Source organism: Pteronotus mesoamericanus, unplaced genomic scaffold, assembly GCF_021234165.1.
Source record: "Pteronotus mesoamericanus isolate MK-2021 breed Mesoamerican mustached bat unplaced genomic scaffold, CSHL_Meso_final contig_24, whole genome shotgun sequence".
NCBI lineage: Eukaryota > Metazoa > Chordata > Mammalia > Chiroptera > Mormoopidae > Pteronotus > Pteronotus mesoamericanus.
The window spans coordinates 26,078,725-26,095,153 of NW_026555100.1; the positions used below are offsets into that span (position 1 = coordinate 26,078,725).

At 42.7% G+C, this 16,429-nt stretch overlaps 1 protein-coding gene across 2 annotated transcripts in view; it reads left to right on the forward strand.

Annotated features, from left to right (window-relative positions):
* Positions 1 to 13,198, forward strand: part of LOC129070000 (interferon-induced protein with tetratricopeptide repeats 1-like) — a 30,224-nt gene extending 17,026 nt beyond the window's left edge. Inside the window, exons 1-2 of one of the 2 annotated variants that reach the window (XM_054572816.1) lie at positions 7,060 to 7,137; positions 11,426 to 13,198. In XM_054572816.1, coding sequence (XP_054428791.1) covers positions 7,133 to 7,137; positions 11,426 to 12,833 — 1,413 coding nt within the window. In that variant the 5' untranslated portion in view covers positions 7,060 to 7,132 and the 3' untranslated portion in view covers positions 12,834 to 13,198. Of the gene's footprint in view, positions 1 to 7,059; positions 7,138 to 11,425 lie in introns of those variants that run through there. The other variant, XM_054572815.1, reaches the window with a different exon arrangement.
* Positions 13,199 to 16,429: the final 3,231 nt, after the last annotated feature.

Consider the following 16,429-nt stretch of genomic DNA (forward strand, 5'->3'; position numbering starts at 1 on the left):
GTATGACCCATGGACATGAACTAAGCGGGGGTGAGGAATGCTGGTGGGATGAGGGCTGCAGGACAAAGGGGAATATAGGGGAGAAAAAAATGGAACAACTGTAATAGCATAATCAATACAATATACTTTAAATATAAAGAAATGGTTTTGGGATGGAGAAACCTCCTTTCGATATTGGGATGAAGATCCGCGATGAAGGGGTTGTCTATGAGCATTATCAACAACAGCAAAAAATTGAAAGGCATGTTCTGCAAACAGTACCTCATTCTGGTGGCAGAGCAATTCAGAAGGGCATCTTGGAAGAGGAGCTGGATCATCCAGGGGTGTTATTTGAAGATTTTCTTTATTTATTTTGAGAGCAATGGGAAGGGAGGAGGGACGAGAGAGAGAGACATCAACCAGTTGCCTCTCTCATATCCTCAACTGAGGAACTGGCCTGCAAACCAGACATGTGCCCTGAGTGGCAAGCCAGTCAATTGACCCTTTCTTAATGAAACCTTTCCTCACCCACATATTTATGAGAGCAAAATGCTGTGACTCCAAACCTCAGGCTTTTGATTGAACCAGTAGAAAACTACTAGGGTAGGAATATTCTCTTTGCCTTGGAAACAAGGGGTGACTAAAGTCATAACATGAATGCTGAAATATTTTATCAATCAATTGTACTGACTGCCTTCTTATGTACCAACAACAAAAACGTAAGTTGTAGGAAAGACAGAGAAAAAAATGGATGACTAGATATCTAATAAAGCAAATTAGTAGAATATTATTGTAGAATGTAGGTGGTGAGTATATGAGCATTTGTAAAATTCTCTCAACTTTTCTGTGTTTGACGATGTTCATAATAAAACGTTAGAGTGCAAAGGTCAAAACGATATCTGAAAACTAAATGAAAGCAAATAAGAAACAAAGCAAATAAACGAAAATATATATGGCATAGAGGATAAAACCATACAGCCAGGAAGTTTTTCAGTTTATTTTTCATACATTGTAAGTTGGTAATGAGTCTCTAGAAGAATGTAACTTTTACTGAACCCCCCCCCCCGAAAAAAACCAGCAAAAAAAATCTGAAACTCTACTCAGCAATCATTTTGAAGGTGTTTTGTAGACTTTGCTATTTTGAGACTGTTATTATTATATGGTGGAATAGATCATATGAATGTTGATATCATTTAGGAAAGAGAAATTCAGTTGGGAGAAATGATACACAGATGTAAGTTTAATTAGGTTCAATAAAAATCGTGTAAACTTGAACCTGTAAGATGAACTCATGATCAGTTTTAACTTTAGACTATACACACAGTACCAAAGTCATTTCTTGATTTTGATATTCTGCAACAGTTATTTAAGTTGTCACTTTTGCCGGGCTAGATTCGACAGTAGTGAAAGGTACACAAGACTCTTCCAAAACTTCTCTTAAGTCTATTACTGCTTCAAAATATGTTTGGAATGTAGAAGAAGGAACGATAAAAATTCACTTAGTACTAGAATGTTTCAGTAAGCCAAACTGTGGGTCAAGATGGGCTGAGGGCACACTTGAAGAACCAGGAGAAGGTATGAAAATCATCAGACCATTTGTCACAAAGGGCTCCTGGTATCTTTGAGCCCTTCTACATGAATGTGATTGGAAATAGTTAGGAATAATCACAAAAGCTAACTGCATACTTTGTTTAGAGTAGTCAAAGCACTCCAGATTCCACTCTTTTCCTAAACATGCGGATCCGAAAGAGACACTGTGCAGCTCAGGACATGAGGAAACATGGTGAAGGGCCTGGATCTGGGCCTCAGAGAAAGGGAAGTATGTTCAGGAATTGAGTCCCAGATCCCTCACTCAGGGAATTTCAGTCACACAAGAGATACCAGGGATCAGCAAGGCCCTGGTGCCAGCCATCCTGAACTTCAAAATCACCTGAGGGTTTCTTTTTAATATTAAGGTCTGGGGCCCATTTCCACAGGCGATTTCAACTCGCCTGGGATGGGGCCTAGTGAGCGTTACTCTGAAAACGTCCCTCGGTGATTCTGGTGTGCGGCTGCGGTGAGATCCCAGAGCCTGTTCCAAGTCAGGGGCTCCTCAGGTGGGGAAGGTGAGGCTCGCGGAGGTGAAGTGGCTGATCCTTACTGGTCAGTCACGCAGGGGGCGGGGCCTAGCTGGACTCCTGGGACTGCGCTCAGTCCTGGGCTGATTCTCATGTCTAAAAGTTTCTTGTTTTCTTTTCGAAGTGTCAATACACACATCTCTCTCCCTTCCTCCCCTCCCCTCCCCTCTCCTGTCCTCTCTCTCTCACTTCTCTCTCACTCTGTGTCCTTTTTCTCCCTCAGTAGTGCTTTTGTATCTTGGGTCACTCACGATCCCAAGAGGGCGCTGGGCAAGATTCTGAGACCGACTCAGCCTGAGCCACGTGGAACCCAGACCGCTGCCCGTTCCCAGCGGTGACGAGGGAAGCAGTCTGTCTGCCTCTCCGACTTCCTGCGAATGCTTTGGAAAGTTACAACCCCAACTGCTTTTGTCCCCTAGAATTCCAAAGACACCGTGTTCCCCAAGAGGAGAGAGTTTCTAATTCATTTATTTCCGCATTTGCTTACACTTTGATATCTATTAGAGTACAGGGATAAACTTGTTTTCTATATTCTGAAATTTTTTAGCGGAACTTTCTGACTGGATCAGGCTGTGGCGAGCAGAGTAAGGTTCAAGGTGTTGCTGAGTTGCGAAACTACCAGTCTTTGCTGAGCTGTCCTCCTGGAGAGGCACGTGTCCTGAAACGCGGGTCAGCAGACTGCCCCCTGTGCGAGAATGTCGCACCCTCTGCATACAGTGGCCCACCCTGTTTTGAGGAGTATGTGTAACCAATCCCAGTAAAGGTGAGTCCCCTCCTCTGTTCAGGGAAACGCTGCTTTGGGAGACATCCTCAGGGCTCTCTTTACTGCTGCAAGTAATACACTGTTGCGCTGCAGGGCGGCGAGGCAGGCACGCCGCAGCAGGGCCACGCGGCTCAGGTCGCCACTTGTCCCAGGCCCTGGCAGCCGCTGCCCTGCTGTGGGGAAAGGAGCGAGCCGCGGGGAGTGCGGCGCCCCCTGAACCTGAGGGAAACCAGCAGGGGCCAGCGGAGCGGGGAGCAGGGCTCTGAATTCCGCAGAGCCCGGCCCGGGTTGTCGCGGCTGAGGGGAGTGAACACGAGCTGCTGCGAACACTTTTCGCTTTGCCGGGAGAGCGGACGTGGCACTTCCCTCTCAGTGAGGAAGGCCCATGGCACAGCCCTCTCGTGGGGAAGGCCCTGAGGCCCTTTGTCCAAAGGCTTTTGCTGAAAAGCTTATCGGTGGGGCTAGGTTCACAGGAATGCACAGGTTATCTCGTTCTATCAGTATGTTAATGTTCACAGAGAATAAGTGATGTTTTGAAGAAGACAAATGGCAGGAACACATTGATTTCCATGGGTCCAAGAGGAGACTAGTAAACAAGGGAGATGACTAAACATGAGAGCATAGGAAATGTAAGAGTGCCCAAGGGTATAGGGTTAGGGTGTGAGAAAAATGTAAATTTCCTTCCCAGCATGAGCTGGCTAGAGCTTTTGAGGGAGGAAGAAAGCACACTTTAAAGAGTTTACATGTAGGCACGATTTCCCCGGGAAAGGCCAGATCTGGTTTGGGGCTGATTGTTTGTATTGTTTCAGCCTGACTGAGCCACGCGGGGAGAGGGAGCTGCCAAGAGACAAGGAGACTGCTTTCAGACAGAATGAGGACTCCGGCCATGTCCACGTGGAGCCGAGAGGTGCAGGCCTTTCTGCCCTTGCTCCATGTCCCCCAATTTCTAGTCTGCTGCCAATAACCAATTGACATCTGTCTTAGGTTGTACCTCGGTTTGAGGTAACTTACCCATCCTTGATTAACCAATCCTCCATGGCAAAGCAGAGAGGCAGGAGCCACGCCCCTGCAGCCAGACAGGTTTTGTCTCCTCAGGAGCCCGTTTCTCCAAAGCCTCCCTGACTGTTTATAGCCTTGGGGCCCTCCAGCCTGTCAGCCAGTTAGAGTTCCTGAAACCAGACAGGATGTTTCCCAACAATAAACCTCCTTTGCTCATATGCTGCCTTGATGGACATTCTCTGGGCTACAAGAAATGAAACCCATATGTTCAGTAACAATGTGTCAGTAACTAAGCTTTTAGATTTGGTGAGGGCTGAGATGAGACATGAACTGAGTAGGAGAGATTGAGCAGAAGATGCTTTTCGTGGCTGGCAATGTGTCCCATCAAGGATTTCTAAGCCACAAATACTCTTGTAGCTGTTCCTCTTTCTTGTCTCATTTTAAGGGACAAAGTACAGGTAACTTTCTTTAAAAGAAATCCTCACTTTCACTTGAAGACTTAAAGTCATCATCATCATCATCATCATCGGTACCTGATCACCTCTTGTTTGCATGCTTCTATGTGCCGGGGAGCTCCTAATGTTTAAACTCGAGTTCTGTGAATTACAGTTAGGGAGAATGTGAATGTTACCAGGGAGACCCGAGTCTGGGACTTCCCGACCAAGGTTCCTGCCTTGCTAGGAAGGCATGAATTGAAGCAAGACAAATTGCAGAGTGGAATGAAATAGCAAGTTTAGTTATGAGCTATGGAGGAGCTCAGGTAGTAAGTTTGTTAGTAATTGTATTCCAAACTCTTCAGCCAAGGCTACTAGTGAGCATTGAGCTAATCTCTGTGTGCAGACCACTAGGTTCAGGGGTAAATACTTCACTCAGTTTCTGCGTTCCCCTGTCTCCTCCTGCTTCTAAACCGTGGGGATATTGTAGAGTTACACACATTTTCTTCCTCAGTTAGTAAAGGCTCTGTGTCTTAGGGACATTGTTACAGAGGTTCCCTTTGCCAGCATAGGCCCCCTGCTTTCTCCTGTGCAATTCTCACTTGTGATGTTCAAAATACCCCGCAGTCTTTGTAGGATTGTTACCGAAGTCCCTTTTCTCAGCACAGTCTCAAGCATTCTCCCATCCTCCTGCGCCATTTTGCTGTGATGCTCGATGCTCGGGACACGTGGCAATCTTTTCAAGCTGAGTTCAGGACTGCTGAGTGTGAGTCAGTCACACGTGTCTTTGTTTTGCTTATGTCTCCGTAGCAAGTTCTTTGTTAGCCTGTGATTGTGAGAGTCATGATTTTATTTCCCCTCTTGCTGCTCATTCCTAGCTGCCACCTAACAAGGCCACATACGAGAATCAACAATTGCACGTGCAGATGAGTGGAACAAGATATGAACGTTTCTCTTTCTACCTTCATCTCTCTCTCTCTCTACGATGAATAAACACATTTTTTGAAAAATGTTGTAAAAGAGGTTCTCTTGCTATTTGGCTCATAAGCTTCATTCCTGATCAAGGTGGACTGTTTCTTTCTTTGAAGCTCTAACCCAAAGTAACAGTATCCTGATCACTGTATTAGAAGTGGCTTTATATCATATTACATATTTATATTACGGTAGAGTCCTTCCACATATTTGAGGCAAACTAAAATCGGGGTTACCTCCCTTAAGTCTTCCTTTTTTCTGGGCAGTCTTTTGGAACTCTGCCACCAAAGTTCAGGATGAGCAGGAATGAGCCGACGTTGTCCTTTCGGGTCTGAGGCTGATCTGGTTGCACACCCTGGCCACTTACTGGGTTTTTGCAGCACTAGGGACGCCCTTCAGTATGGCCCCAGGTCTAGTCAGTGGTGATCTGGTTTCATACAACTCAGACCTGACCTGGACACCTCAGGACGCAACACTTGGTTCTTATCCCTTGACTCTTCATGTGACGCTGTGGACGAGAGATGCCGTTACACCTTTCCATCTCTTTTCTCAAGTGCCCTATTTTTCTTGGCTCAGTCACTGGACAGTCTTTCCCGAGACTAAAATTCCTTTACTTTATTATTTACAGTCCGCATGGGAAAACGTGGATGACGACCGTACATATATTTCTATGCTACAAGTCCAAGTCTTGCTAGTGTCGGTTTTGCAGAAAAGCAAATCTAAGGGTCTCCTCTCAATAGGCACTTCAACTGATTAAATTAACTTTAGCTAAGTAGAAGTTTGCTAAGCCAACCTACTAGGGAATTACCATTTTTTTACAGTATCGGGAAAGTGGGGCCATTTCCAGTCCAAACTAGGGAGAAATTAGGAGGTCAGCAGGCGCCCGTAGTAGGAGACTAACCTGTACGCAGGATCCCACCCTAGCACTTATTTTTCTCCACCTCTTACTGGAAACACCACGAGTACAGAAGATGACCTGGTCCAGGTTGAGGTAGGCCAAGCCCAGGTGCCATTGGCACCAAGGGGACTGGACAGTGCTCTTACACAGGTACAACAGTCGTGTCTGGCGACTGACACGTGAACAAGAACATATGTATCTAGGAGGGAGAACACTAAAGGTAAGAAACTGTTGGCATTCGGGACTAACATGTTTTGTGTAAAGTCTGGAGTTGGTAGCACGTACATTTCTCTGTCCCTCACTATAAGGAAGAGGTTATAGACCTCTTCTTGTCATTGATTCTCCAGAAGGGTACGCAAGGCACAGAATAATGAGGAAGACACAACTCCGCGCTCAGAAGATAGGAGCAAAGTCGGGTTGAGACTCCAGTTTAGAGATTTGCAGACTTTATACCATAAAATGAGCAATTTCGGTTTCCAGAGGAGCAAACAGGCAGATCTTCGCTGGACATTGGCTCACACAGCCAGTCGTGGCAGGTGTCCCTGCCTCTGGGCTGAGTGAGCTAAGCACAACTGGCACCTCCTAGCTCCTAGGGCTCTGGAAGGCCAGATATATACTCTGAGAGAGGAATTTGCTTATCAGTAAAACTGTTCTTCACCATCATTTCCTCAATCGTTTCTAAAGAAAACGAAGAAAGCAGTCTTTTTTTTAGTTTCATTTTGTCTCAGTAGGGCTAGGAACTCTGACCACGGTCAGTTTCACTTTCCAGTTTCTGTTTATAGATCAGTTTCGAATTGTTCTTGCAAGGACAGGACTACAGGTTTTAATTCGTTGCTGTTTACCTTCCTTATATAAGCCTTGTCCGGGAGTTACATTTACTTGAAAATCTCCCTGGCAGGCTGGCAGATCTCAGCGGAGCCTATCCAGCTAAGCAAAAGGTAGTGGAGCTGTTGCCTGATTCACAGCAACAATGAGGTAGGAGTTTCTTGCTTCTCTGCCTTTCTAAGGTTTTGGGGAAAAAATGTTAATCATTACTATCTCAACAGACTTAGTTTCAATGATGTCAAGTTTCCTCACTTTTCTGTTTGAGCATTGGCTTGTGGGCTGAGTGTGTGTCTGTGTACAATCATACACACATATAAACTGTTTGATTAACTTCATGTTTGTTAGCATTGCCCTGAGGAAGTTTACCTCATGTTAAAGCCTAAAGAAAAGGAGAGATACAGCAGAATAATTTTGCAGGAGAAGGTGATCCCATCTCTGACATTATTTTCCACCAAACTGACTTCTGACTCACATAGGGACGGAAGGCCCAGTTTGTCTGGGTAGAGACATTGCCTTTAGCTGGTTCCTCACCATGGAGGAAATGCAGGATGCACACAGCCATGTGACTGACAATCTTGAGGTCTCTCAGATGTCTGGAGGGAAATATTGTGGGATTGTGGTAGCAGAAGGTCACTACCTAGAAAACAAAGCCTTCTGTAGGCTTCTGGTCTCACTCTGCATTGCTGACCTCCTGTCAGGCCAGTCCAGTCCGGCTGCATTTAAGATTAGCTGCCAGGTGGTCTGCAGGATCCTTGATCTCCTCCACTGGGGACATCCCTATCTTTCTTGACTAAAGGACATAATGTGGAAATTTCTATACTGTCCACACTGAATCTACAGTCCAATAATCCCTGATATCAGCAGAGTAAAAAGAAAAGATATTAATCAATCAATATTGATCTGCAAATTTCCCCTCAGTGCTCCAATCAGTAACATTTTGAAGGGGCAAAAGTTTCAGAAAAGGTACAATGACAGGACTTTGATCAAGTGTTCTTCCTCCTCTTTCCCTCCACCCTCGCTCCAGGTATGATCTACAGACAGAGTGGGTCATCACTGATAATTATTATTGTTGTTGTTGTTATTATTATTATTATTATTATTATATAAAAGTAGCCATCACTTCCTGAATGTTAATTAAGTGCTAGCTGGCTTCTAATATTATTGTGTAAATAATTGCATTTAACCCTCAAAAGACACTGGGAGGCAGGTGCTCATACTGGTTGTGCTATAATAAATCTTAGATTTAAAAAAGGATAAGATCACATAGGTAATAAGTGATAGAGCTGAGACAAGAACCAGAGTCTCTATTCAATGACACCTAATTTAACCTTTAAACCAATGTTTCATAAAGGGTACCAGTAGGGGTTTTATGAGATAATTTCAGACGCCCTACTAATTAGTTTTTATGTTTTAATGCCTTTTGTGTTTATTTCAACATGTATTAGGAAAGTAGGCATATATAATTTGAAGAATTTCTGTTTTGGGTAGTAATATGTTTTTTTATTGTGATGAAATACATGTAAGATAAAATTTACCATTTCAATTATTTTTAAATGCACAATTTTCTGGTGTTTAGTTCATTTACAATGTTGCGCAACTATCACCAGTGTCCACTCTAAGAATGGGTTCATCACCCTGAGGGGAAACTCCACACGCATTAAGCAGTCACTCCCCACTCCTTCTTTGACCCAGGCCCTGGCAACCATTAATCTGCTTTCTGTCTCTATGGATTTCCTTTTGTGGATATTCCATATACATGGCAATGCAATATGTGGCCTTTTGTGACTGGCTTATTTCAATTAGCGTAATGTCTTCAAGAATCATCCATGTTATTGCTTATATCAGAATGTCCTTCCTTGTGAACGTTGAATAATATGCATTCTATGTATACACCACATTTTGTTTATTCACTCTTCCATTGATGGACACTTGCATTGCTTCCACCTTTTGGCTATTGTGAGTAATGCCGTTAGGAATACAAGTATACTAATACCTGTTCAATTTCCTATTTTCACTTATTCTGGGTATATATCCAGGTATGGAATTGCTGAATCCTATGGCGATTGTATGCTTACTTATTGGAGGAGGAGTCACCACCATTTGCCACAGCAGGTGCCCCATTTTACATTCCCACTACCTGCAAGGTTCCTGATTTCTCCACGTCCTCACCAACACGTTATTTTCTGTTTTTTGGTTTTTTAAAAATAATAGCTGTCCTAATTGGTGTGAAGTGGTTTTGAGTTGCATTTTGTTACTGATTGGTGATGCTGAACACCTTTTCATGTACTTACTGGTCATTTCTATATCTTCTTTGGAGAAATTGTCTTCTCTCATCATCTGCCCATTTTTTAAGCAGATGTTTTGTTGTTGCTGTTGTTCTTGAGTTGTAAGTGTTGCTTATATAGTCTGGATATCAATCCTTTATCAGATACATAATTTGCAAATAAATTTTCCCATTATGTGAGTTTTTTCACCTTACTGATATTGTCCTTTTATGCATTAAAGTTTTAAATTTTGATGATGTCTAACTTATCTACTTTCATTTATGATGCCTGTGCTTTCGGTATCATTTCCAAGACATCATTGCCAAATACAATGTTGTGGAGCTTTTTCCCTATGTTTTCTTTCAATATTTTCACAGTTTTAGAACTTATATTTAGGTCTTTGATCCCTTCTGTGTTCCTTTCTTTTTTTCTGTTTATGCTGTAAAGTAAGGGTCCAACTTCATTCTTTTGCAAGTGGATAGTGTGTTGTATGAGGTCATTGTTTCCTTGTTGATTTTTTGTCTGGAAGGTCTATCCAGTGAGGTCAGGGGGCTGTTCAAGTCCCCTACTGGGGCTGCACTGCTGTCGACCTCTCCCTTTGAGTCCACCACGTTTAGCAGTTTCTGAAAAATGTGAACACATACCTCTCATATGCCTTGGCTGTTGCACCCGTGGTCATTTATCCCTGAGAAATAAAAATTTACTTTATTTGTATGTTCGTACAGACAAAAGCCTATACAAAACTGTTCATGGCACCTTTATTTGTAATAGGCCCAAACTTGAAACAACTGAAGTATCCATGATAAGTGAAAAAAGCCAATCTGAAAAGGTCATATCCTATATGATTCCATTGATATGACACTCTTGAAATTACAAAATTATTGAAAGAAAGAACAAATTAGTGGTTATCAGAGACTAGGGATTTTTTGGAGAGAAGGAGGAGACACGTGACTATGAAGAAATAATATAAGGGAGATACTTGTGCAGATAGGATAGCCCTGTATCTTGATTGAAGTGGTGTTTCCATGGATTTATTCATGTGATAAAATGACATAGAACTATACACATATTATACCAATTTCAATTTCCTAATTTTGATCTCATACTATATATAATTGTGCAAAATGTAATCATTGGGAGAAACTGGGTGAAGGGTACACTGAAACTATGTATTCTCTTTGCTTTCTGTGAATTTATCATTATTTTCAAAAAACAGTGGAAAAAAATAATTGGTCAAAATTATCTCTTTTAGGTGGTCTTATTTTGTTGCATAACCTGCAGACTAAGGTCCTGAGGTTCTGCATTTCTACCTGGGCTCTGTCCAAAGTATATTAGTAAGAAAATGGAAAACTTTTTAAAAAAATTTTATTTATTGATTTTGAGAGAGACAGAGACATTGATTTGTTGTTCTACTTATTTATGTATTCATTGATTGCTTCTTGTATGTGCCCTGACCAAAGACTGAACCAGCAACCTTGATGTATCCAGACATTGTTCTAACCACCTCAGCTCCCCAACCAGGGCCAGGAAATTCTTATATACCATGTAATATGATATCAGTGCTTTGCACATATGGCTTATTAATCTTCATCAAACCCAGTGTGATAAGAACTACTATTATCCCTATTTTATAAGTAGGACATCGAGGCACAAAGAGGTTACTTGGAGAGAAAGTGCTGGAGCCAGGCTATGGAACTAAGCAATTGCATTCAAACTCCATACAGACCTTAGAAATACAGTTGACCCTTGAACAACGCAGAAGGGAGGATGCCAAGCCCTCCTGCCCATCCCCTGTCCCCGCTCAGTCAGAAACTCACTATAACTTTAAGCTCTATAGTAAGCCCTTCATATTCATGGATTCAACCAACCATAGATCATACACAGTAGTTTTTTCCAACCACAATTGGTTGGATCCCTGCATGTGAAACCAGATAGGAAGAACCAACTAAATTTTATAAAAATCCAGGTATAAGTGGACCCAGACAGTTTAATCCTATGTCTCTCAAGGGTTAACTATAGAGAAACTTTATTAAAAAAAAAATCAAGGCAGGAGTGACCTTTTGAAGGCTAAGCTATACAACAAGGGGTGTTTTATCATCCCTCGTTTCCAATGGAGGAGTGTTTCCATTGGCGGTGCCTCACCTAACAAAGGAAATCTGCTTGTGTTTTCACAGTAAGAGTGCTGATGAAGATCAGGTCAAAGATAGACTGCAGCAGTTGAGATGCCATTTCACATGGAAGTTGGTAATTGAAGACGCTGAAGTGCCTGATTTAGAAAACAGGGTCTTCGATGAAATTGATTTCCTAGACACAAAATTTAATGTGGCGATACACAACCTCCTGGCCTATGTGAAACACCTGACAGGCCAGAATAAGGAAGCCCTGCAGAGCTTGAAAGCAGCTGAAGACTTAATCCAGACAGAACACGCCAGACAATCAGACGTGAGAAGGCTGGTAACCTGGGGCAACTATGCCTGGCTGTATTACCACATGGGCAGGCTGGCAGAAGCCCAGATTTACCTGGACAAGGTGGAGAACACTTGCAAGCAGCTTGCCAGTCCCTCCTGCTACACAGTGGAGAGTCCAGAGATGGACTGTGAGGAAGGATGGGCCTTGCTGAAATGTGGAGGAAAGAATTATGAACGGGCTAAAGCCTGCTTTGAAAAGGCTCTGGAGGTGGACCCTGAAAACCCAGAATTCAACACAGGGTATGCCATTGCTGTGTATCGTCTGGAAGGATTCAACACAGCACCGCAGACTGACAAGACATTTTGTCTGCACATCCTAAAACGGGCCATCAGACTAAATCCAGAAGATGCATATATGAAGGCTCTCCTTGCCCTGACGTTTCAGGATATCGGACAAGAAGCTGAAGGGGAAAAGTACATTGAAGAAGCACTGAGCAACAAGTCTTCTCAAACCTACGTCTTTCGATATGCAGCCAAATTTTACCGAAGAAAAGGCTCTGTAGATAAAGCTCTTCACTTCTTAAACGTGGCTTTGCGGGCAACACCCTGCTCTGCGTTCCTGCATCACCAGGCAGGGCTTTGCTATAGATCACAAATTTTTCAAATAAAGAAAGCTACAAAGGGGCAGCCTAGAGGACGAGATAGAGAACATATTGACAGAGTAACAAAATTAGCCATATCTCATTTAGAATTTGCTCTGGAACAAAAACCAACAATGGAAATTGCTTATATTCACCTAGCAGATATGTACTCAGAAGCAGGAAACTACAGTAAAGCCGAAGATGCTTATAAAACAGTGTTGAGCATGAAATCATATGGAGAAGAAAAATTGCAAGAGATATATTTCAAGTATGGCCGATTTAAGGAATTCCAAAGGAAATCTGAAGATGATGCAATTATTTCTTATTTAAAAGCAATAACAATAGAAAAGCCATCATTTTCAAGAGATAAAAGTCTCAGTGCTTTGGAGAAACTGGTTTTAAAGAAACTTCAAACAAATGAAGCAGACATAGAAAACTTGAGCATCCTTGGGTTCGTCTACAAATCGAGAGGAGAAATGAACAAAGCCCTGGAGTACTATGAGCAGGCCCTGAGGTTGGCTGCTGGCTTTTAGAACTCTGCTGGGAAGTGTTCCTTAGGTTCCAAAATACAGACCACTTTCACATTTCATTTGATTTTAGGTTACTGTGTACTAACCATCTTTTCTGTTTGCTGGTTTTAGAAACATGTATTTTTTGAGCAATTACACTTGATAAAATATTATTTGTATTCAGAAACAGGATATGTATGCTTTTGTGTGTGAAAGAGAGGAAGAGAGACATAAACTTCAGGTCAGAATAATGTTGTATATTTGGGGGTGGAAAATTCTGCTTTTCTTTGGTGAAGCAATTGGACATTTTGTGGAAACCTCATGCGGTTTACCATCTAGTGAGAGACAGACAGTAAAACAAGGACATAGTCCATTAAAGGTCAGCTTTCTCCATGAAGATGCCTGAAATTTTGTTCATTGTTAATGTTGCAAACACTTCCTCTTGTTTTGTGCCAGTTTATTTGAAGCACTATGTATTCAGCCACTTGCTAATATTGATATAGTTAGATCAGAAAATATGCAACAGACGCAAAATGATCTGAGAAGCCATTTGTGGCGATCACCTTTGATTACAACATTTTATTAAAGGTCAATGAACAACAAAAAATATTTTTAAAGGAAAAAATAAGGAAGTAATATTGCCTTGACTGGTGTGGTTCAGTGGGTTGGGTGTCATTCCAGAAACAAAATGCCACAAGGCCTAGTTTGCTGGCCAGTTTGCTGGCCAGTTTCCTGGTTAGGGGCATGTGAGAGACAGCAGATTGATGTTTCTCTCACACATTGATGTTTCTCTCTCTTTCTCCCTCTAAAATAAATTTTTAAAAATCTTTAAAAAATGAAAGTGATATGACTGTTTTTGCTGTGTGGTTTTGGGGAGGCTATATTAATTTCCTATTGTGGCTATAACAAATTATCACAAACTTGGTAGCTTAAAAACACAGAAATTTATTATCTGAAAGTTCTGTACGTCAGAAGTCTGAAACAGATTTCATTGGATCAAAATTGTTACAGAAACAGCCCCCTGCCCCTGAGGGTCTTTTGTTACTGTAGGTTCTTTATACCTATTGCCATGTTAGGAACTGTGGCTCTCAATGCCAGAGTTTGGTAAAAAAGAAAGGAATTATTTAATTAGAAGTTATACAGGTTCAGAATAATGGTGGAATTCTGCCATTAAATCACACTCCCTTTAGAAACAAAGATATACCCACAAACACACAGTCCTGCCCTCCTCTCCTTTGCCCGGTAAGTCCAGTCTCAGAGCATGCCAATCAGACGTACCACCTTCCAGAAGGAAAGAAGTCCAGAGCTCACTTTTCCAGGTTCCCCCCAGTAATGGTGCTCTGCTGGGCAGGCCTCCCTCTGTTCCCAGTACCATCAGCTGTGTCGCACAATCTCCAGTTCTTAATCCAAAACCACATGGCATCTCACGACCGGCTGGCAAGAGACCTTTTACCCACTATTGAGCCTCATGGTCCTGCAAGGGTCCCATATTGTCCCACATTGTCTCCATCCCACATGGCGGCCCACCTTTTTGTTTAAATCCCAGCCTGGAACCTCCTCCATAACCCCATTTCCGACTCCTCCCATACTGGACTATACCTGCCCGTAGTCCAGTTTCTTCCATGTTCCTTTCTTGGCTGCCACTGTTAGTCTGTCGCAGAGGCCACCTCCAAGCTGCTCTCACAAGCCCAGAAAGCGCCCCGCCACCCCCCGCTGCCACCCTCCACCACCCTGCCCCCCACCCGTGACAGCTATGTTGCATCGCAGGTTAGAGTCATGCCCATCTCCCTGGCTCTGCGCGATGGCGTTTTAATATTATTAAAATGCAGGCCAAGTTCTTCAGTCACACCCTGTTACAAAATTAGCATTGACACAGCCATACTTCCTCCAGAGACCCTAGGGCAGGGGTGTCCAAACTTTTGGCACCTCTGGGCCACACTGGAAGAAGAGTTGTCTTGGGCCACACGTTAAATACACAAACACTAACAAAAACTGATGAGCAAAACTAGAAAGGCCTGTGCATAATTTTCATGATATCCGCCACCACAGATAAGCAAAAAAGGACTCATATAATGATCCTAACTGTGCAGTAGCCCTTTCGATAATCTGTTAAAATCATTGAGCAGATCCCAAGTTTGTGATCACTAATAAAGAAAATGCACCTAAGTAATAAAACTTCATATAAAACTTACTAATAAAATGAAATAATATTTTAAGTAAATGTGCGATCTTGTGTTGGACTATATTCATAGCCTTCCTGGGCCACATGCAACCCACGGGGTGGACACCCCTGCTCTCGGGGATATTCCTTTTGTATATCAACCAGCTTCTAGGCGCTTTGCATTTCTTGGTGGAGACTGCTAAATCCATGAGAATGCAACTCCCCAAGGAATTTTCAGGGATATTGGGCTGGGCTTTGGATTGCTACTGAAATTTTATAGGCATTGGAGTAAGCAAAATCTATCCTATTGAGGGAAGGTATAGAATTACATAGAAAGAATCTTTCCAATTTTCTTATCGCTAAAACAAGAGATCTATTAGAGTTCACAAAAACAATACCTTAAAGTGCTTGTGCTTGGGAAAGGAGGCTGTGTAGTGCTAAGTCTAACCACTGTCAACTCTCCCAGTGTCAGAAATATTAAAAGTAAGAAATTGTTGAATTGGTTGATGCTCTTGACTATTAGGCAACTCTTCCCAGGCATTACTGTGCATCATTTGCACCCAGAAAGCACATCTTGTTAATGCAAAGTCTCTGGATTATATAATGTATTCGTTTGACAAGCTCCAGAGATCACAGTTACTTAGTGTGTTTTATCACCTAATACCATCTCTTTGTCCCATCCTTCCCAACTCTGCAATACATCTCTACACTTCCCAGAGCTCAGTAAAATTAAAGTGTGTGATAGCCTGGATGCTTGCAGAGAGAAACAACAAGCAGCAAATCCAGAAAAATAGACGCTCTTTGGCACTGGAAATACCATTGCCAAATTTACACATGAGGAGATCCAGGTATTATTACCAAGAGGTCTCTTTAAATGGATAGCTGAATTTTACGAGCTTGTCACTCCTATTTAAATGACTATCTTAGGTGTCCTTATTTAGAGTTCCCAGCACATAATTTCTCCCAAGTGCTCAGGGATCAGGTCATGCCACAGCTCTTGCCATTCACCACTGTGATAGATATCCTAGTGTCTATCTAGGGGGAGCAACACGTTGCAGGGAGCGCCCCGGTGGAACGCGGGGCCCCTGGATCTGAGGGTTGCTGTCCAGAGCCAGGTGAGGAGGGAGTGGGGCTCTGAATCCCACAGACCCTGTCCTGGGGTTGTAACGGATAAGAGGAATAAACATGAGCAGTCGCACTTTCTCTGTTTGCCAGGAGAGGAGACATGGCTCTTCCCTCTAGGGGAGAAGGCCCCAAACCCCCTTGTCCAAAGGCTTTGAGAACCATAGGCAAAGGAGTATGGATGCAAAGCTCATCAATCAATGTCAAAAGGCTATGTTTACAGAAAACAAACAGAGAGCATAGATAACAATTGGAGGAACACAAGAGATCAGGCCAGGCTCTATGAATAATGTAAATCTCTTTCCCAGTTTGAGCTAGTTATTATTGCTTTTGAGGA